The 22,345-nt window shown below is 40.1% G+C and overlaps 1 protein-coding gene across 4 annotated transcripts in view; it reads left to right on the top strand.

Annotated features, from left to right (window-relative positions):
• The window catches only part of MARCHF1 (membrane associated ring-CH-type finger 1), a gene marked incomplete at its 3' end in the record, with an annotated part of 457,967 nt that overhangs the window by 354,504 nt on the left and 81,118 nt on the right, over window positions 1-22,345 (top strand). For 2 of the 4 annotated variants that reach the window (XM_082838693.1, XM_082838692.1), the window contains 2 exons: window positions 18,597-18,676; window positions 18,955-19,698. In XM_082838693.1, coding sequence (XP_082694819.1) covers window positions 18,597-18,676; window positions 18,955-19,698 — 824 coding nt within the window. The remainder of the gene's footprint in view (window positions 1-18,596; window positions 18,677-18,954; window positions 19,699-22,345) is intronic. The other 2 variants (XM_082838694.1, XM_082838695.1) reach the window with 1 other exon arrangement.

Below are 22,345 nucleotides of genomic sequence, written 5' to 3' on the forward strand. Positions count from 1 at the left end.
AGGCCTCCGGATGCTTGGCCCACACCAGGCGGAGCTAGGGGAGCTGCTCAGGCCCACCCTCAGTCACTCCACCTCCAGAGCAGGTGCCGGGCTAGGCACCGCCCGTGGCCACCCAGAAGCTGATCTGAAAGACAAGTCTTTCCAGGGAAGGGAAGAGCCGTCACGCTCTAGGTTTTCCCCCAAGCCTATCCTGGCGAGCCTGGCACGTACCCTGCTCTGTCCTCACACGTCTCCCCAAATTGTACTGTTGGGGGATAAATGGGGAGGGAGACACACTGGAATGTCATCCCTGGTCTTCTGTCCCTGTCCTGCCCTTCAGCACAAGTAGTGGTAAGCAGAGCGTGATTCCTATTCCTGCGAACTGTAAATTTCCTTTAAGTCCTTCCCCTTATCTCCCTACACTACAGGTTGTAGTAAAGTTATGACCAAAGTCCAAGATCTCTTCTAGATATATAAAAGTCTGATTTGGGAATTCAGAAAATATTTTCACTCTCTCTCTCTCAAAAAAATCAGGATTTCAAGAATATTACCCCTGGAGTCTCAGGGGGAAAAATCTAATATGAAATTTAAGGTAGAATAGTGTCCCCTTTGACCTAAGCTTTAACTTCGGATATACATGGAGTCACAGCTTTAAGAAGACTGATGGTCAGGTCCTATGCCCTCATCCCCATTCCTCAGAGATTCTGGAATCAGGCACAGGAAGGAGGTATTTTTTCTTAAAATTTCCCTGGTGGTTCTAAATTTTAGCCAAGATTGAGAACCATTGAATTAAGACTGTTGTTACATGTCTTCTTTCTGAAAGAGGGGATATCACTGAGTTGTATGTAGAGAGAAAAAACTTCTAATGTTTCAAAATCCGTGTCCTATTATAACTCTTAGACCCTCAAAAAGCAGTTATCTGATCAATGATTTCATGTTCTCTTCCTAACAATCCTTTTATGTAGATGTTGTCTTGACTCCATTTAATTGAAGGAGCAAAGTGGAGCTCAGGCTAAATAAGCAATGACTTTATCACTTAAATATTGGAGGAAAACACCCACAAATCTTGATTCTTGATTTTAATAGTTATGATTTATCACATCATCATTAATATGATTTAAAAGTTCTTTTCACTTTTATTAAAATTAAAGATTTTAAATATTATAGATATATTTAACCTGAAGAATAAAGATTTGTTGTAATCCTGCCTTACAAAGATAATCACTGTTGGTGGCTGGATGTGTACTCCTCTGAATGTGTCCTAGTCATATGATAACATACATCATGAAAGTGTTATTTACCCAAATGAGGTCCCACTATATAAAATTTTGAAACTTAGCTTTTCACTTAAAAATGTATCCTTCAAATGTCTGTGTGTGTGAGTTTGTATGTGTGTGCATCTCATTCTTTTAATGGCTTATGTATTTCATTTTAAATAACAACATTTGTGTTGTTTCCAATTTCTTCTTGTAATGAACATATCTTTGGCCAGTTGTGCAAGTATTTTATCAAAGTTGATTCCTATGAGTAAAATTTCTGACTTGAGTAACATAGACAATTTCTATTTTAATAGTTTACCAAATTGCCCTCCAAATTAGTCATGCCAGTTTATGATTAGTTCAGCAATGCATAGCGATGCTTGGTCCCCTCACCTCAGGTACACTGGGTATTATCAATTTTTTTTGAAAGTGCTGATCTTATAAGTGAAAGTGAATGCCATTGTTAGCAGAATCAGCATTTCTTTGCTTATTGAGATCGACCATCTTTTTACACAAGGCTTTTGGAATTTCTTCTGCAAAGGTGGAATTCCTTCTCTGTCACCTACCTGTTTTACTCCTTTGCCTCTAAGAGCAATCAATTTTATTTTTCTTGATCTGTAGAAGAGCTCTGAAGACTAGGAAAATTAGCTATTTGGCTATCATATATGTTATGAAATATGGCATTATTTATGGCTTTGACTTTTGTCTGGGGTAGTATGGGTGTGTAGGTATATGTGCTTCCTTTTTATAATTAGAAGTTTCAATTTTTAAAATTATTATGATTACGTGTCTTTTCCTGTATGAAATTTTTGTTCCATATCATCCTAAGAGAGATATTCCCTTCCACAATATTATATCATATCAGTTATGTTTCCTTCTCATACTTTTATTGTTTATTTTACTACATTTATGTCTTTCATTCACATAAACTTCAGTGTAAATGGTAAGGAAGGGATCAGGCTTTAAATGACTAGAGTCTTTTTCGCCCATGCTATTTATTTATTTTACATCTTTATTGGAGTATAATTGCTTTACAATGGTGTGTTAGTTTCTGCTTTATAACAAACTGAATCAGTTATACATATGCATATTTTCCCATATAGCTTCCCTCTTGCGTCTCCCTCTCTCCCACCCTCCCTATCCCACCCCTCTAGCTGGTCACAAAGCACCGAGCTGATCTCCCTGTGCTATGTGCCTGCTTCCCACTACCTATCTATTTTACGTTTGGTAGTGTATATATGTCCATGCTACTCTCTCACTTTGTCACAGCTTACCCTTCCCCCTCCCCATATCCTCAAGTCCATTCTCTAGTAGGTCTGTGTCTTTATTCCTGTCTTACCCCTAGGTTCTTCATGACATTTTTTTTCCCCTAAATTCCATATATATGTGTTAGGATACGGTACTTGTCTTTCTCTTTCTGACTTACTTCACTCTGTATGACAGACTCTAGGTCCATCCACCTCATTACAAATAGCTCAATTTCATTTCCTTTTATGGCTGAGTAATGTTCCATTGTATATATGTGCCACATCTTCTTTATCCATTCATCCGATGATGGACACTTAGGTTGTTTCCATCTCCAGGCTATTGTAAATAGAGCTGCAATGAACATTTTGGTACATGACTCTTTTTGAATTATGGTTTTCTCAGGGTATATGCCCAGTCGTGGGATTGCTGGGTCATATGGTAGTTCTATTTGTAGTGTTTTAAGGAACCTCCATACTGTTCTCCATAGTGGCTGTACCAATTCACATTACCACCAACAGTGCAAGAGTGTTCCCTTTTCTCCACACCCTCTCCAGCATGTATTGTTTCTAGATTTTTTGATGATGGCCATTCTGACTGGTGTGAGATGATATCTCATTGTAGTTTTGATTTGCATTTCTCTAATGATTAATAATGTTGAGCATTCTTTCATGTGTTTGTGGGCAGTCTGTATATCTTCTTCGGAGAAATGCCTATTTAGGTCTTCTGCCCATTTTTGGATTGGGTTGTTTGTTTTTTTGTTATTGAGCTGCATGAGCTGCTTATAAATTTTGGAGATTAATCCTGTGTCAGTTGCTTCATTTTCAAATATTTTCTCCCATTCTGAGGGTTGTCTTTTTGTCTTGTTTATGGTTTCCTTTGCTGTGCAAAAGCTTTTAAGTTTCATTAGGTCCCATTTGTTTATTTTTGTTTTTATTTCCATTTCTCTAGCAGGCGGGTCTAAAAGGATCTTGCTGTGATTTATGTAATAGAGTGTTCAGCCTATTTTTTCCTCTAAGAGTTTGATAGTTTCTGGCCTTACATTTAGATCTTTAAACCATTTTGAGCTTATTTTTATGTATGGTGTTAGGGAGTGATCTAATTTCATTCTTTTACATGTACCTGTCCAGTTTCCCCAGTACCACTTAATGAAGAGGCTGTCCTTTCTCCACTGTACATTCCTGCCTCCTTTATCAAAGATAAGCTGACCATATGTGCGTGGGTTTATCTCTGGGCTTTCTATCCTGTTCCATTGATCTATCTTTCTGTTTTTGTGCCAGTACCATACTGCCTTGATTACAGTAGCTTTATAGTATAGTCTGAAGTCAGGGAGCCTGATTCCTCCAGCTCCGTTTTTCGTTCTCAAGATTGCTTTGGCTATTCGGGGTCTTTCGTGTTTCCATACAAATTGTGAAAGTTTTTGTTCTAGTTCTGTGAAAAATGCCAGTGGTAGTTTGATAGGGATTGCATTGAATCTGTAGATTGCTTTGGGTAGTAGAGTCATTTTCACAATGTTGATTCTTCCAATCCAGGGACATGGTATATCTCTCCATCTATTTGTATCATCTTTAATTTCTTTCATCAATGTCTTATAATTTTCTGCATACAGGTCTTTTGTCTCCTTAGGTAGGTTTATTCCTAGATATTTTATTCTTTTTCGTGCAGTGATAGATGGGAGTGTTTTCATGATTTCACTTTCAGATTTTTCATCATTAGTGTATAGAAATGCCAGAGATTTCTGTGCATTAATTTTGTATCCTGCAACTTTACCAAATTCATTGATTAGCTCTAGTAGTTTTCTGGTAGCATCTTTAGGATTCTCTATGTATAGTATCATGTCATCTGCAAATAGTGAGAGCTTTACTTCTTCTTTTCCAATTTGGATTCCTTTTATTTCCTTTTCTTCTCTGATTGCTGTGGCTAAAACTTCCAAAACTATGTTGAATAATAGTGGTGAGAGTGGGCAACCTTGTCTTGTTCCTGATCTTAGTGGAAGTGCTTTCAGTGTTTCACCATTGAGAACGATGTTGGCTGTGGGTTTGTCATATATGGCCTTTATTATGTTGAGGAAAGTTCCCTCTATGCCTACTTTCTGCAGGGTTTTTATCATAAATGGGTGTTGAATTTTGTCAAAAGCTTTCTCTGCATCTATTGAGATGATCATATGGTTTTTCTCCTTCAATTTGTTAATATGGTGTATCACGTTGATTGATTTGCATATACTGAAGAATCCTTGCATTCCTGGAATAAACCCCACTTGATCATGGTGTATGATCCTTTTAATGTGCTGTTGGATTCTGTTTGCTAGTTTTTTGTTGAGGATTTTTGCATCTATATTCATCAGTGATATTGGCCTGTAGTTTTCTTTCTCTGTGACATCCTTGTCTGGTTTTGGTATCAGGGTGATGGTGGCCTCATAGAATTAGTTTAGGAGTGTTCCTCCCTCTGCTATATTTTGGAAGAGTTTGAGAATGATAGGTGTTAGCTTTTCTCTAAATGTTTGATAGAATTCGCCTGTGAAGCCATCTGGTCCTGGGCTTTTATTTGTTGGAAGATTTTTAATCACATTTTCAATTTCAGTGCTTGTGATTGGTCTGTTCATATTTCCTATTTCTTCCTGATTCAGTCTTGACAGGTTGTGCATTTCTAAGAATTTGTCCATTTCTTCCAGGTTGTCCATTTTATTGGTATAGAGTTACTGGTAGTAATCTCTCATGATCTTTTGTATTTCTGTAGTGTCAGTTGTTACTTCTCCTTTTTCATTTCTAATTCTATTGATTTGAGTCTTCTCCCTTATTTTCTTGATGAGTCTGGCTAATGGTTTATCAATTTTGTTTATCTTCTCAAAGAACCAGCTTTTAGTTTTATTGATCTTTGCTATCGTTTCCTTCATTTCTTTTTCATTTATTTCTGATCTGATTTTTATGATTTCTTTCCTTCTGCTAGCTTTGGGGTTTTTTTGTTCTTCTTTCTCTAATTGCTTTAAGTGCAAGGTTAGGTTGTATATTCGAGATGTTTCCTGTTTTTTAAGGTAGAATTGTACTGCTATAAACTTCCCTCTTAGAACTGCTTTTGCTGCATCCCATAGGTTTTGGGTCGTTGTGTCTCCATTATCATTTGTTTTAGGTATTTTTTTATTTCCTCTTTGATTTCTTCAGTGATCACTTCATTATTAAGTAGTGTATTGTTTAGCCTCCATGTGTTTGTATTTTTTACAGATCTTTTCCTGTAATTGATATCTAGTCTCATAGCGTTGTGGTCGGAAAAGATACTTGATACAATTTTCTTAAATTTACCAAGGCTTGATTTGTGACCCAAGATATGATCTTTCCTGGAGAATGTTCCATGAGCACTTGAGAATAATGTGTATTCTGTTGGTTTTGGATGGAATGTCCTATAAATATCAATTAAGTCCATCTTGTTTAATGTATTATTTAAAGCTTGTGCTTCCTTATTTATTTTCACTTTGGATGATCTGTCCATTGGTGAAAGTGGGGTGTTAAAGTCCCCTACTATGTATATGTTACTGTCAATTTCCCCTTTTATGGCTGTTAGTATTTGCCTTATGTATTGAGGTGCTCCTATGTTGGGGGCAAAAATATTTACAATTGTTATATCTTCTTCTTGGATCGATCCCTTGATCATTATGTAGTGTCCTTCTTTGTCTCTTCTAATAGTCTTTATTTTAAAGTCTATTTTGTCTGATATGAGAATTGCTACTGTAGCTTTCTTTTGGTTTCCATTTGCATGGAATATCTTTTTCCATCCCCCTTCAGTCTGTATGTGTCTCTAGGTCTGAAGTGGGTCTCTTGTAGACAGCATATATATGTGTCTTGTTTTTGTATCCATTCAGCCAATCTGTGTCTTTTGGTGGGAGCATTTAGTCCATTTACATTTAAGGTAATTATCGATATGTACGTTCCTATTCCCATTTTCTTAATTGTTTTGGGTTCGTTATTGTAGGTCTTTTCCTTCTTTTGTGTTTCTTCCCTAGAGAAGTTCCTTTAGTATTTGTTGTAAAGCTGTTTTGGTGGTGTTGAACTCTCTCAGCTTTTGCTTGTCTGTAAAGGTTTTAATTTCTCCATCAAATCTGAATGAGATCCTTGCTGGGTAGAGTAATCTTGGTTGCAGGTTTTTCTCCTTCATCACTTTAAATATGTCCTGCCAGTCTCTTCTGGCTTGCAGAGTTTCTGCTGAAAGATCAGCTGTTAACCTTATGGGGATTCACTGTGTGTTATTTGTTGTTTTTCCCTTGCTGCTTTTAATATGCTTTCTTTGTATTTAATTTTTGATAGTTTGATTAATATGTGTCTTGGCCTGTTTCTCCTTGGATTTATCCTGTATGGGACTCTCTGTGCTTCCTGGACTTGATTAACTATTTCCTTTCCCATATTAGGGAAGTTTTCAACTATAATCTCTTAAAATATTTTCTCAGTCCCTTTCTTTTTCTCTTCTTCTTCTGGAACCCCTATAATTCGAATGTTGGTGCGTTTAATGTTGTCCCAGAGGTCTCTGAGACTGTCCTCAGTTCTTTTCATTCTTTTATGTTTATTCTGCTCTGCAGTAGTTATTTCCACTATTTTATCTTCCGGGTCACTTATCCATTCTTCTGCCTCAGTTATTCTGCTATTGATCCCATCTAGAGTATTTTTAATTTCATTTATTGTGTTGTTCATCGTTGCTTGTTTCATCTTTAGTTATTCTAGGTCTTTGGTAAATGTTTCATGCGTTTTGTCTATTCTATTTCCAAGATTTTGGATCATCTTTACTATCATTATTCTGAATTCTTTTTCAGGCAGACTGCCTATTTCCTCTTCATTTGTTAGGTCTGGTGGGTTTTTATCTTGCTCCTTCATCTGCTGTGTGTTTTTCTGTCTTCTCATTTTGCTTATCTTACTGTGTTTGGGGTCTCCTTTTTGCAGGCTGCAGGTTCGTAGTTCCCATTGTTTTTGGTGTCTGTCCCCAGTGGCTAAGGTTGGTTCAGTGGGTTGTGTAGGCTTCCTGGTGGAGGGGACTAGTGCCTGTGTTCTGGTGGATGAGGCTGGATCTTGTCTTTCTGGTGGGCAGGTCCACGTCTGGTGGTGTGTTTTGGGGTGTCTGTGGACCTATTATGATTTTAGGCAGCCTCTCTGCTAATGGGTGGGGTTGTGTTCCTGTCTTGCTATTTGTTTGGCATAGGATATCCAGCACCTTAGCTTGCTGGTCGTTGAGTGAAGCTGGGTGCTGGTGTTGAGATGGAGATCTCTGGGAGATTTTTGCCGTTTGATATTATGTGAAGCTGGGAGGTCTCTTGTGGACCAGTGTCCTGAAGTTGGCTCTCCCTCCTCAGAGGCAGAGCACTGACTCCTGGCTGCTGCACCAAGAGCCTTTCTTCCACACGGCTCAGAATAAAAGGGAGAAAAATAAGAAAGAAAGAGAGAGAGAGGGAGGGAGGGAAAGAAAGATTAAATAAAATAAAATAAAATAAAATAAAGTTATTAAGGGCTTCCCTGGTGGTGCAGCAGTTGGGAGTCCGCGTGCCGATGCAGGGGACACGGGTTCGTGCCCCGGTCCGGGAAGATCCCACATGCCGCGAAGCGGCTGGGCCCGTGAGCCATGGCCGCTGAGCCTGCGCGTCTGGAGCCTGTGCTCCACAGCGGGAGAGGCCACAACAGTGAGAGGCCCGCGTACCGCCAGAAACAAAAAAACAACAAAAACAAAAACAAAAAAAAAATGTTATTAAAATAATTAAGAAAAAAATTTTATAAACAAAAAACGGACGGATAGAACCCTAGGACAAATAGTGGAAGCAAAGCTATACAGACAAAATCTGACACAGTAGCATATACATACACACACACAAAAAGAGGAAAAGGGGAAAAAATCATAAATCTTGCTCTCGAAGTCCACCTCCTCAATTTGGGATGATTCGTTGTCTATTCAGGTATTCCACAGATGCAGGTGCATCAAGTTGATTGTGGAGATTTAATCCGCTGCTCCTGAGGCTGCTGGGAGAGATTTCCCTTTCTCTTCTTTGTTTGCACAGCTGCCGGGGCTCAGCTTTGGATTTGGCCCCACCTCTGCGTGTAGGTCGCCTGAGGGCGTCTGTTCTTCGCTCAGACAGGACGGGGTTAAAGGAGCCGCTGAGGCGGGGGCTCTGGCTCACTCAGGCCGGTGGGGAGGGAGGGGCACGGAGTGCGGGGCGGGCCTGCGGCGGCAGAGGCGGGCATGACGTTGCACGAGCGTGAGGCGGCGGCCGGCATGACGTTGCACGGGCGTGAGGCGCCAGCCGGCGTGACGTTGCACCAGTGTAAGGCGCGTCGTGTGTTCTCCCAGGGAAGTTGTCCCTGGATCCCGGGACCCTGGCAGTGGCGGGCTGCACAGGCTCCCCGGAAGAGGGGTGTGGAGAGTGACCTGTGCTCGCACACAGGCTTCTTGGTGGCGGCAGCAGCAGCCTTAGCGTCTCATGCCCGTCTCTGGGGTCCGAGCTTTTAGCCGCGGCTCGCGCCCGTCTCTGGAGCTCCTTTAAGCAGCGCTCTGAATCCCCTCTCCTCGCGCACCAGGAAACAAAGAGGTAAGAAAAAGTCTCTTGCCTCTTTGGCAGCTCCAGAGTTTTCCCTGGACTCCCTCCCAGCTAGCCGTGGCGCACAAACCCCCTGCAGGCTGTGTTCACGCCGCCAGCCCCAGTCCTCTCCAGGCGCTCAGACCGAAGCCTGAGCCTCAGCTCCCAGCCCCCGCCCGCCCCGGCGGGTGAGCAGACAAGCGTCTCTGGCTGGTGAGTGCCGGTCGGCACAGATCCTCTGTGCGGGAATCTCTCCGCTTTGCCCTCCGCACCCCTGTTGCTGTGTTCTCCTCCGTGGCGCCGAAGCTCCCCACCTCCAACACCCGCAGTCTCCGCCCGCGAAGGGACTCCTAATGTGTGGAAAGCTTTCCTCCTTCACAGCTCCCTCCCACTGGCGCAGCTCCCATCCCTATTCCTTTGTCTGTGTGTTTTCTTTTTTCTTTTGCCCTACCCAGGTACGTGGGGGAGTTTCTTGCCGTTTGGGAGGTCTGAGGTCTTCTGCCAGCGTTTAGTAGGTGTTTTGTAGGAGTTTTTCCATGTGTAGATGTATTTCTGATGTATCTGTGGGGAGGAAGGTGATCTCCGCGTCTTACTCTTCCGCCATCTTCCCCTGTAATTCTGCCCATGCTATTTATTTAATAACCTAGCCTTTTCCAACCGAAAAGTTGAAATGCAACTTTATTATGTACTACGGTATAGAAAGATAGATATATAGATAAATAAATTTCTATTTTAATGATGTATCTTTGCCACCCACATATTCTTATTTCTGAATCTTCACATTATGTTTGGTATTTGGTAAAAGTACTCTGATTTCACTTAGCTCTTATTAAAGAATTTTCCTAGATATTTCCCCATGTTACTTTTTTCAGCTGATCTTTCAAATGATTTTTATCATATTTAAAAATAAAACAACCAGTTGGGATGGTATTGCTTAAACTTTTCCTTTCCTCCTTCCCCGCTGTATCCTGGATATAACAATCCTAATTCTCTCTATTTATAGTTAGTTCTGGACCTTCCAATGCTCAGCTGGCAAAGTGAGCTTTCTGGTGCCCAAATTGAATCATTTCCATTTGCTTCTGATTGTCTCAGTGACTTTCCATTTATTTGGGTATACAACCAACGCTTTTCAATGTGGCATATAAAACCTCCATCTACTTCTTTTTCCTGACTTTGTATCACTTCCTATCTTCCTCACCACCTTCCCTCCAGCCATTACCAGACTCTCTGTGGTTCCCATAACAAGCCATGGTCTCCCCACTCTACTCTGACACACTCTTCTCCCCGTCTGGACGGTCCTCACCCACATGACCCACACCACACTTTTGAGTTGAGGTTTTCTCTTCTTTGGGACACTTCCTTTAAATCTCTGCTCCACCCTCCATTAGGTGCCCTTCCTTCATCGGAACTCCCACTACTATACTATCAGGATACTCTAGACTGTATTAAAATTGCCTGTTCACTTACACCTCTTCTCCACTAAACAAGAAGCCCTGTCAGGATGCCATCCATTTCTTTATTCCCAGAACTCAGCATTGTGTTGATTACATGATAGATCTTTATTCATGTTTGCTGAGCAAATGAATCAAAAGTGACACAAGCTAAGATTAATTTCATATCCATCAGCTGGTCAAATAGATTCCAGTCAATTTAGATGCTGTCTTTGTCAGGTGCAGGTAGTTTTTCTGGGAAGCACACAAGGCATGAAAAAAGTAAGACAGAGAAAGGGGAAATGCCAATAAAGAGTGTGTTGATGACCTGTGAACAAATGGGCCTTGATCCAGCTCAGGACCTTTTGAGAAACTCTGGTAGCCACCTCTCAGAACTGCCCCTGGGAAGATGGAATAAGCCAGGGCACTTATCCACTGACTCCAACCCAAGAACTGTCCCCAGGGGGTTAACTTATCCTACACTTCAGGCTGTGCCTGTGTGCAGCCCAGCATGTGCACGTGGTACCAGGAAAGACCCAGGCAGAGAAATCAAGTGGGGACCAAGTCCACAGGCAAGTGAACTCAGGGTAGGGCGAAGGTCCAGGGAGGCACTGGCAGCATCTGCTCCAGCAGTAGCCCAACTACCCGCTCAATATGTATAGACTAACACCGGATGTGAGCTATTTGAAGACTCTTGAGCGGCAGCAAGGAACAGTTTCAGTTCCCTTCAAAATCCTTCAGGGTTATAGATATAAATGTTATTTGATTTAGTGTCATGGTGGACCAAAACTCTCTCCAAAGGAAAGCTGCATGTTTTTTAATGTTCTGTGTTATTATTAATTGATAAATCACCTTCCGATTGCAGAACATGCATTTGCCCAGACCTGTGAGGTTATAAATTTTATTTTATCATGATGATGTCTATTGCAGCACCTTTGCCTGTGCAACTTCGTGGAATTGGTTTTAACACACCATTAAGTAGCCATGGATACCCATTATGATGCTCATCATATTGTGGTTCACATTCATAGTCACATCATCAGTGATTGAAGGTCATTTTGGGGCTGCATTGCTTTTTATTTTTTTAACATCTTTATTGGAGTATAATTGCTTTACAATGGTGTGTTAGTTTCTGCTGTATAACAAAGTGAATCAGCTATATGTATACATATATCCCCATATCCCCTCCCTCTTGTACCTCCCTCCCACCCTCCCTATCCCACCCATCTAGGTGGTCACAAAGCACCGAGCTGATCTACCTGGGCTATGCGGCTGCTGCCCACTAGCTATCTGTTTTACATTTGGTGCATTGCTTTTTTAAAAACAGAATGAGAGCAAACTTCACACATGTGGCTTTTATTCAGTGCCTGCTGTATGCACAACTTCCTATGAACCTCAATGGGTGTACGTGAAATAAACAGTACACAATCTAACAAAACTTACTGCTCACTGCGTCGAGTACAGAAATGCTTCTATTTTTACAAAAACTGGCTATGCTTTCAATGGGTAGATATGAAGTTGATCTACATTAGAAAACTTGAAATAAGTGAGTTTTAATACAAATATTGAAGGAGATAATCGAACACGGACTGGTGTCCAAAGATGATGTTCAAAGACTTTAAAAATACACAGTGTTCATGGGTTGACAGAAAAGACTCAAAGTTAAAAGTCAGAAGGGGGCAGATGTTACAAATAACAAATACTGGAGAGGGTGTGGAGAAAAGGGAACCCTCCTGCGCTGCTGGTAAGAATGTAAATTGGTGCAGCCACTAGGGAAAACAGTATGGAAGTTCTTCAAAATCTAAAAATAGAGTTACTGTATGATCCAGCAATCCCACTCCTGGGCATATACCCAGGCAAAATGCTAATTCAAAAAGATACATGCACCCCTATGTTCATAGCAGCACTATTCACAGTAGCCAAGACATGGAAACAACCTAAATGTCCATCGACAGATGATTGGATCAAGAAGATGTGGTACATATATACAGTGGAATATTGCTTAGGCATAAAAAAGAATGAAATAATGCCATTTGCAGCAACATGGGTGGACCTAGAGATTATCATACTAAGTGAAGTCCGAAAGAGAAAGACAAATACCATATAATATCACATATATGTGGAATCTCAAATATGACACAAATGAACTTATCTATGAAACAGAAACAGACTCAGACATAGAGAACAGACCGGTGGTTGACAGGGGAGAGGGGGGTGAAGGAGGGAAGGATTCAGAGTTTGGGATTAGCAGATGCAAACTATTATAGGATGGATAAACAACAAGGTCCTACCATATAGCACGGGGAACTATATACCATACCCTGCAATAAATCATAATGGAAAAGAATATAAAAAAGAATATATATGTATATCTGAATCACTTTGCTGTACAGCAGAAATTGACACATTATAAGTCAACTATACTTCAGTAAAATAAGTTTTTAAAAAAGAAGTGCACAAATGTAAATCAGTTTGTTAGAACACATTGAAGATGCCATCCTCCCCTGTCAGGACACTGCTTCCTCTGCCTAGAATATTTTTAATCTCTTCTTTAATAACTCCTTCTTTCCTTTTAAGCTTAGCTAAAATGTTACCTCTTATATTAGTTTCCTGTGACCGCTATAACAAATTACCACAAACTTGCCTTAACACAAACGTATCATCTTACAGTTCTAGAGGTCAGAAGTCAAACATGGGTCTCACTGGGCTACAATCCAGATATCAGCAAGACTGCATTTTTTCTGGACCCTCTAGGGAGAGCTCATTTTGTAGCCTTTTCTAGCTTCTAGAGGCTGCCTGCATTCCTTCACTCAGAGCCCCCTCCCTCTATCTTCAAATGCAGAAGTATAGCATCTCCCCCTCTCTCCAACCTCTGCTCCCATCCTTATGTCTTCTCTCTCTGACCCTAACTCTGTTGCCTCACTCTTAGAAGCATCCTCCTGATTACACCTGGCCCACCTGGATAATGCAGGACCATCTCCCCATCTCAAGGCCCTTAACTTTAATCACCTCTGCAAAGTCCCTTTTGTCATGTAAGGATACAGATTCACAAATTCCAGGGATTAAGAAGTTGACATCTTGGCTGGGGTGAAGGGGTGTATTATTCAGCCTTCCGTACCTCCTCTTGAAGTTTTCCTAACCTTTTGAGTTAGAATTAGTTTCTTTTCCTCTGGATCCCACAATCATCTGCATTTACCTTTTTCTTTCTTTTTTTTTTTTTTAGCTTTTTGTAAATTGAAGTATATTTGATGTACAATATTGTGTAAGTTACAGGTGTACAACATAGTGATTCACAATTTTTAAAAGTTACACTCCATTTATAGTTATCATAAAATATTGGCTGTATTCCCTGCATTGTGGAATATATCCTTGTAGCATACTTACTTTATACATAGCAGTTTGTACCTATTAATCCCCTGCCCCTATCTTGTCCCTTGTCTGTTCCCTCTCCCCACTGGTAACCACTGGTTTGTGTTCTATATCTGAGTCTGTTTCTTTTTTGTTATATTCACCAGTTTATTTTTCAGATTCTACATAGAAGTGATATCATACAGTATTTATCTTTCTCTGTCTGACTTATTTCACATAGCATAATACCCTCCAAGTCCATCCATGTTTTTGCAAATGGCAAATTTTCTTTTTTTATGACTGAGTAATATTCCATTGAATATTATCGTCTTTATCCATTCATCTGTTGATGGACACTTAGGTTGCTTCCATATCTTGGCAATTGTAAATAATGCTGCTGTGAACACTGGGGTGCATGTATCTTTTAGAATTAGTGTTTTTGTTTTTTTCAGATGTATGCCCAACAGTGAAATTGCTCTGTCATGTGTGATAATTCTATTTTTAGTGTTTTGAGAAACCTCCATACAGTTTTCCACAATGGCTGCAATGTGTAGGAGTGTTCCCTTTTCTCCACATCCTCTCCAAAACTTGCCTTTTGTTTTCTTTTTGATGTTAGTTGTCTTGCTATGTGTGCAGTGATATACCATTGCAGTTTTGATTTGCATTTCTGTGATGAATAGTGATGTTGAGCATCTTTTCATGTGTCTGTTGGCCATCTGAATGTCCTCTTTAGAAAAATGTCTATTCAGGTCCTCTTTCCATTTTTATAATCAGGTTGTTTGTTTTTTGATGTTGAGTTGCATGAGCTGTTTATATGTTTCATATCAACCCCTTATCTGTCATATCATTTGCAAATATTTTCTCCAATTCAGTAGGTTGCCTTTTTGTTTGCTTATGGTTTCCTTTGCTCTGCAAAAGCTTTTGAGTTTAATTAGGTCCCATTTGTTTATTTTTGATTTTATTTCCTTTGCTTTAGGAGACACATCAAAAAAAAATACTGTTACAATTTATGTCAAAGAGTGTTCTGTCTATGTTTTCCTCTAGGAGTTTTATGGTTTATGTCTTGCGTTTGGGCCTTTAATCCATTTTGAGGGTTTTTTGGGGTTTTTTGAGGGTTTTTTTTTTTTTTTTTTTGTATATGGTGTGAGGAAATGTTCTAATTTCATTCTTTATATGTATCTTCCAGTTTTCCCAGTACCACTTATTGAAGAGACTGTCTTTTCTCCACTGTATATTCTTGACTCTTTTGTCATAGGTTAATTGATCATAAGTGCATGGGTTTATTTCTGGACTCTCTGTTCTATTCCATTGATCTATTTTTCTGTTTTTGTACCAGTACCATACTGTTTTGATTACTGTAGCTTTGTAGTATAGTCTGAAGTCAGGAAACCTAACTCCTCCAGCTCTATTCTTTCTGAAGATATTATTGGCTATAGGGGGTCTTTTGTGTTTCCACACACATTTTAAAGTTATTTGTTCCTGTTCTGTGAAAAATACCCTTGGTATTTTGATAGGGGTTTCACTGAATCTGTAGATTGCCTTGGGTAGTATGGTCATCTTAACAATGTTAATTCTTCCAGTACATGAACGTGGTATATCTTTCATCTGTTTGTGTCGTCCTCAATTTCTTTCATCAGTGTCTTATAGTTTTCCAAGTACAGGTCTTTTATATCCTTAGGTAGCTTTATTCCTAGGTAGTTTTATTCCAGTTTTTATTCTTTTCGAGGTGATGGTAAATGGGATTGTTTCCTTAATTTCTCCTTCTGATAGTTCATTATTAATACAGAAATGCAACAGATTTCTGTGTATTAATTTTGTATCCTGAAACTTTACTGAATTCATTGATTAGCTCTATTAGTTTTCTGGTGTTGTCTTTAGGATCTTCTATGTATGGTATCATGTCATCTGCAAACAGTGACAGTATTACTTCTTTCTTTTCAATTTGGATTCCTTTTTTTTTCTCTGATTGCAGAAGCTAGGACTTCCAAAACTATGTTAAATAAGCATAACAAGAATGGACATCCTTGTCTTGTTACTGATCTTAGAGGAAATGCTTTCAGCTTTTCACCATTGAGTGTGATGTTAGCTGTGGGTTTGTCATATATGGCCTTCATTATGTCGAGGTATATTCCCATTTATGCCCATTTTCTGGAGAGTTTTTGTCATAAATGGATGTTGAATTTTGTCAAAAGCTTTTCTGCATCTATGGATATGATCATATGGTTTTTATTCTTCAATTTGTTAATGTGGTGTATCACATTGATTGATTTGCAGATATTGAAAAATCCTTGCATCTGTGGGACAAATCCCACTTGATCATGGTGTATGATTCTTTTAATGTACTGTTGGATTCAGTTTGCTAGTATTGTTGCTGAGGATTTTTGCATCTGTGCTCATCAGTGATATTGGCCTGAATTTTCATTTTTGTGTGATATCTTTGTCTGGTTTAGGTATCGGGGTGAGGCTGAACTCATGGAAAGAATTTGGAAGTGTTCCCTCCCCTGCAATTTCTTTGGAATAGTTTGAGAAGGATAGGTATTAACTCTTCTCTAAATGTTTGGTAGAATTCACCTGTGAAGCCATCTGATCTTCAACTTTTGTTTGTTGGGAGTTTTTTAACTATGGATTCAATTTCATAACTGGTAATCGGTCTGTGCATATTATCTATTTCTTCCTGGTTCAGTCTTGGGAGATTGTACATTTCTAAGAATTTGCCCATTTCTTCTAGGTTGTCCATTTTCATGGCATATAGTTGTTCATAGTAGTCTCTTATGCTCTTCTGTATTTTTGTGGGGTTGGTTGTAATTTACCTTTTCCATTTCTGATTTTATTGATTTGGGCCCTCTCTCTTTTTTTCTTGATGAGTCTGGCTAAAGGTTTATCAATTATGCTTATCTTTCCGAAGAACCAGCTGTTAGTTTTATTGATCTTTTCTATTTTTTTCTTTTTTTTTTTTTTTTTTTAGTCTTTAGTTTGTTTATTTCTGCTCTGATCTTTATTATATCTTTCCTTCTGCTAACTTTGTCTTTTGTTTGTTCTTCTTTATCTAGTTCCTTTAGGTGTAAGGATAAGTTGTGGTTTTTTTGTTTGTTTTTGTTTTTTTTTTTTTGCGATACGTGGGCCTCTTACTGTTGTGGCCTCTCCCGTTGCGGAGCACAGGTTCTGGACACGCAGGCTTAGTGGCCATGGCTCATGGGCCCAGCCGCTCCGCGGCATGTGGGATCTTCCCAGACCGGGGCACGAATCCGTGTCCCCTGCATCGGCAGGTGGACTCTCAACCACTGCGCCACCAGGGAATCCCAAGTTGTTTACTTGAGATTTTTCTTGTTTCCCGAGGTAGGCTTGTATTGCTATAAACTTTCCTCTTAGAACTGCTTTTGCTGAGTCCCAGAGATTTTGGATGATTGTGTTTCCATATTCATTTGTCTCCAGGTATTTTTTATTTCCTCTTTGAGTTCTTCGGTGATACCTTGGTTGTTTAGTAGCATATTGTGTAGCCTCCACATGTTTAGGTGTTTTTTAAAATTTTTTTTGCAGTTTTTTCTTGTAGTTGATTTCTATGTACATATCTTTAATATGGAGAGTTTTAGAACTACTTTGAAATTTGGGGTTAATCTTTCTACCTTTACTATTATTTTCTTGGTGGCAACTTCATCTGTGCAGTCAGAATGGCCTAAATCTGGACCTGGGACTCCCTCAGTTACCTCTATGTAAAGGAGAGGGGTGCCTTTCTAGGTGGGAATGAGAGCAGATAGAGGAGCAGGATTTCTAACCCAAAGCCCTGCTCTACCACCTACTAGCACAGAGCAGCACCAATTCCTCAGTTTCCTCATCTGTAACATGGAAATAATTCTAGTATGCGCCACATGTGTTTCTTGTGAGTATTGATGAATGAACATATGAAAATTACTTAGAACAGTGATTGGCACATAATATTCCCTCAAAACTGTTAGTTATTAGTATTTCTGTTTTGTGAGATTATTGTAAGCATTAAAGGGACAGTAGATAAACCACAGCACCATGCCTTACGCACAGTAAATTCTCAACACAGTCTAGCTTTTGATTTGTCATTATTGTCTGTAGTAAATACAACAGTTAAATAAGTCAAAATAGTGAAGAAAATGTTGTGTTTCAAAGATAGGAGTTTCATGAAATGGACTCAAATTTGTGCCAACAATCTGCATAATTTCAGGCTCTCTTATCTTAGGTTAAAAGATATGAAGGTTCAATAATGTTGCAATGGATAGATTTTATTAGTGTCAATGATGAAATAATAATAATCACTGCAGGCTTTTAAATATTATGAAGTGTTTTTAAATATATCATCTCATGGGGCCTTAAAGTGACAATGTTAACCCCAGGCAGTATCTAGCAATCTAAGGGCTATTTGATTATTGAAGCTTCCCGGATTATTATCATCCTGGTCACATAATAGACATTGTGTCCTTTCTATCATAGGCTATTCAAGGGTTGCCTATTTGTTCCCAAGGCAAATTGAACCATTCCCCTCAAAAGTTTACAGTAAATAGAATAGAAACTTCTGGAATCATCTTCCTCTCTCACAAATGAAGAAACAGCAAAGTGGTACAGCATCTCAGCTGTTCCAAGTTCCTCAAATCAGTTTTACTTTTGCAAAACCGGCCCTACGACTTCCTATACCCTGTGAGCTGCCTTACGAGCAACATGACCGGCAGCCACATTTGTTGTAATTTTTTAAATATGTGGAAAAAAAGCAAGATATCGACCATGTATTACCTTAACCAAGATGCCAAATTATCTAACTTGTTTCTCCAGGCAAGCAGCCCGACCACAGGGACAGCTCCCAGGAGCCAGTCAAGGTTGTCTGTCTGTCCATCCACTCAGGACATCTGCAGGTAAGTGCCCAGCAAATGATCCCATTTGGTGTGTTTTTAGACCAGTGCTTTGTACTGTTGCTGTGTTTGCTGAGACTGTGTGACTCTTGCCTCTGCCTTACATTGTCCGTGGATAATTTATACCAGCCTAATTTTTCTCCCTTAGTGCATTTCCCTCATTTGATCTTTATTTACCAACTTTGCGTCCGTGCTGTCATTTTCATCGCTCTCTCTCTCTGTTTTCCCATGGCTTTCCTCTCCATTCCCATTCTCCATCCTTCGCCTGCTGCTTTGTCTAGATCTGCCATCTTACATGACATGTCAGAAGCCTCATTTGAGCAAAGCACCCCTGTCGTGGTGCTGAGCCCTGCTAGGAAGGAGTCTGGTAAGAAATCAGTAAAACAGAGGCCTAGGAGGAAGAGGAGGGCTGCTCTGAGGTACGAGCACACAGAAGAACAAGTGAAAGGGAGAAGAAAGGATTTTCACCTCCAAATCCCCAGCCACCGATGGAGTGAGACTGACACAGATTCTTCAGATTCATCGTCCACCGATGAGAGTCACTGGATTCAGGCAAAACGAAGAGCCCAAGTGAAATTCCGCCTGTCTCGGAGAAGGAGAAATAAGAAACCAAGTGGAAGCTTGGATGAGTCTTCCGCTCCTAATGAAATCCATCCAGTACATTTAGGATCCAAAGATAAAAAGCACCCGGAGCTGACCGAGTGTGAGAGCTACTCTTTAAATCTCCACAGAGGAAAAGGCACAACATACCAAGGATGCAGTGTTTCCCTGCCAAGACGGTCCTCTGACATTAAGAGACCGTCAGGGAAGGATGAGGAGAGCAGAGGCAGGTACCACCACGGGGATCCTCGGCTCTTGCACAGGCCTGGGCAAAATGAAACAATCAAGAGAATGTTTTCAGAGACAGATTCCAGCACTGAAATGCTGGCAGTTAAAGAAGATGGCAAGCCTGTGGAGGTTGCAGGATTCCTTCAGAAGCCTCCTGCCACCTACCATGATGGGTCTGATCATTTAAAAGCATGCAGGTCAGTCACTCCAGAGAAAGACTTGATTACATCCAACTATATCTCCTCCTGCTGTGAATTACGTGTGTGTGTGTGTGTCACCTACCCTCAAAACATAACCTTTATTCATACTTTATTCATACTTTATAACCTTTATTCATACTTTATTCATACTGTCCAATTGGATATAGGGTGATAAAACGAGCAAAGGGCTGGGAAGAACAATGCACAAGTATCCATGGGTTTGAATGCTGTTCCAGAATACAGTTAGATTTCCCCTCCCCCTCTTTCAACTGAATAATGACTTATCCTGGTCAAAAAACTGACAAACCAATTGAGTCCTATCCCTACTCTCGGTAAGACAAGAATTGTGGAGGAAACATGAGTGAGAGCGTGAAACTTTAGACTCTTCAGTGCAAATCTGGTGAACTGTTAGCACTCTGACAGAGGATATTCAGGGCTTGGGGGGTTTAAGGTCAGATTTTTGTATCAGAAAAATTTCCTCTGCAGTTGGTGCTAATTTGTTCTCCAGTTATCTGACTCAGCAGGATAATTCGAGACTGAAAGGGCACAGAAACAAGTCACGGACATGTCTGCGGGGTTGCTGGGGCCTTCGGGGAAGGAGACCACATTAACTTAGGTGATAATTGTGTACTAAAAGTTTTCAATGTGTAGACAATTCATAGCTATGAGGCTGCTTGTTTGCACTTTTTACCCGACTGGATACAATTTTCAAAATAACCTAAAATTTAAAAGAATGATGTAACTATCCAGGCTAGTATGCACAAATAAGACAATGTTAAACAAAACAAATATTTTGGATTTTCCTGTTACACCCAGTCATTTAAGTTGCTTGGATTCTGTTCGGGAGCAAGTGATGTTTTTGTTGCATAATGCTTGGCTTTGGGGGCTTATTTTTATGAAAGTTGAAGTTATTTTATAAAACATGTATGTTTCGTGTGAATCACGTGACCCAGAGAACACCTCCTATGTACATTCAGGGCAGGACGAGAAGGAGGATTAAGCTCTGGATGTAAATAACATTGTAATAGTTTGTTCCTCTGAAAGTTTTATGAAATAGTCATTCATAAAATGTGCGTTCATTTATTCACTCAGGCGTTTATAATGCATCAGGCACTGAAACTATTACAGTGCATAAGATTTGTAGCGTCTCTGACATCTAGAGCTTACAATCTGATGGGAATAACAGACACGAAAGCTATTTCACAGTTAGTTACAATTGTGATAAGGAATGTAGGAGCGTATAATGTGGAAGGTTTACCTATTCTGGGAGATCAGAGAAGGACTCTCTTAAGGAAGAGACAAGCTGACTGAGGCTCAAGCATGACAGGAACTGATCAAGGAAAGAGCAGGGAAGGCCATCCAGGCAGCATGCCAGCAGGGTTCCAGGGAACTGAGAGCTGAATGCTGCTGGGGGGGCGGGGGAGGTGGTGGAGCTGAGGCTAGAGAGGTGGAGAGCGCCCTGTAAAACACGCTAAGTGGTTTAAAACAGAAGTGACACCATTTGACGTAGATACTAATACGAGTAAGTTTCTTGTAATCTTTTGACTATGATTTAAGTGTGACTTTGCTAAAATGTCTGGGGATGGACTAAAACACTATTTCTAGTCTAGATGAAGAACTCCCCAGTCACAGACATCTGTGGTCATTCCCCAAATCTACTTCCAGAGTAATTTAATGAAAGAAAGTCAGAAAAGCTAGTTGTAGGCTTAAAGGTAATTGGAGAAAAAAGTAATGATTGTAATTAAAGTCATAGTGGCTGGCTGTCTGAAGTTAAAAGCACTGGTCTGGAGGAACATTTTCAAAGGCAGAATATTTAACATAGACTTCTATTGATGAAAGTGAGATCGATGGACCTATAGTTATTATTTCTTACTGTGGGTTATCGTCAAAATACACCCACTAAGCAAATCCTATGAGCCGTATATTATACTGGGAGCTGAGGATAAAGTGACAGAAGACTTGATTCTTCCCTTAAGTGGCCTGTTTTGTAGTGGAAGAAATCAAATGTATACCCGAAAAGATGAATGTTCAAGATAGCACAGGGTAAGTTTAAGAAGAGGAATACTACAGGAATTTGAAGAAAGAAAAATTGCTGAGAGCTGACATAATCCAAGAACCCCTTGAGAGGTGGGATTGGGGCTGAGAAAAGGAGAAGTTAGCCTGGCAGAGATGCATGGCCTGCATCCAGGCCCTCAAGGCAGGGCCCAGGCAGGGACTAGGGAATGCCACTGTGCACCCGGGAACTCTTTGTGAACTGTGTGACTGGGTTAGAAGGTTTGCATAGATAGATAACTAGAATATTTTTTAAAAAGACATTGTGAAGAAAACATGCATATCCTTCCAAGGAGCTTAACTCTGTTCCGTGCACCCCTGTTTTCAAACTGCCTTTCTGAGCCTCTGGGTGCCAAAGAGGCTGCCGAGGACAGTTCAAGGCAGTTGTGTTCCCGTTAGCCCATCTTTAACCAGAGGGTTGGGGTTCTATATAACATTCCTTTAAGGAAAAAAAAGAAGATTCCACTGTAAAAAAATAATGTAGAACAGCCTTTGCTAAATCAAATAGGCTTGATGAAGAACAACTCGTAAGAGTAGTCACAGTGACACCAGTGATGTACCGGAAAGGGACCTAGATTGAGGAGGAGGAGTG

This window comes from Leucopleurus acutus, assembly GCF_964270905.1.
Source record: "Leucopleurus acutus genome assembly, chromosome: 4".
Classification (NCBI taxonomy): Eukaryota; Metazoa; Chordata; class Mammalia; order Artiodactyla; family Delphinidae; genus Leucopleurus; species Leucopleurus acutus.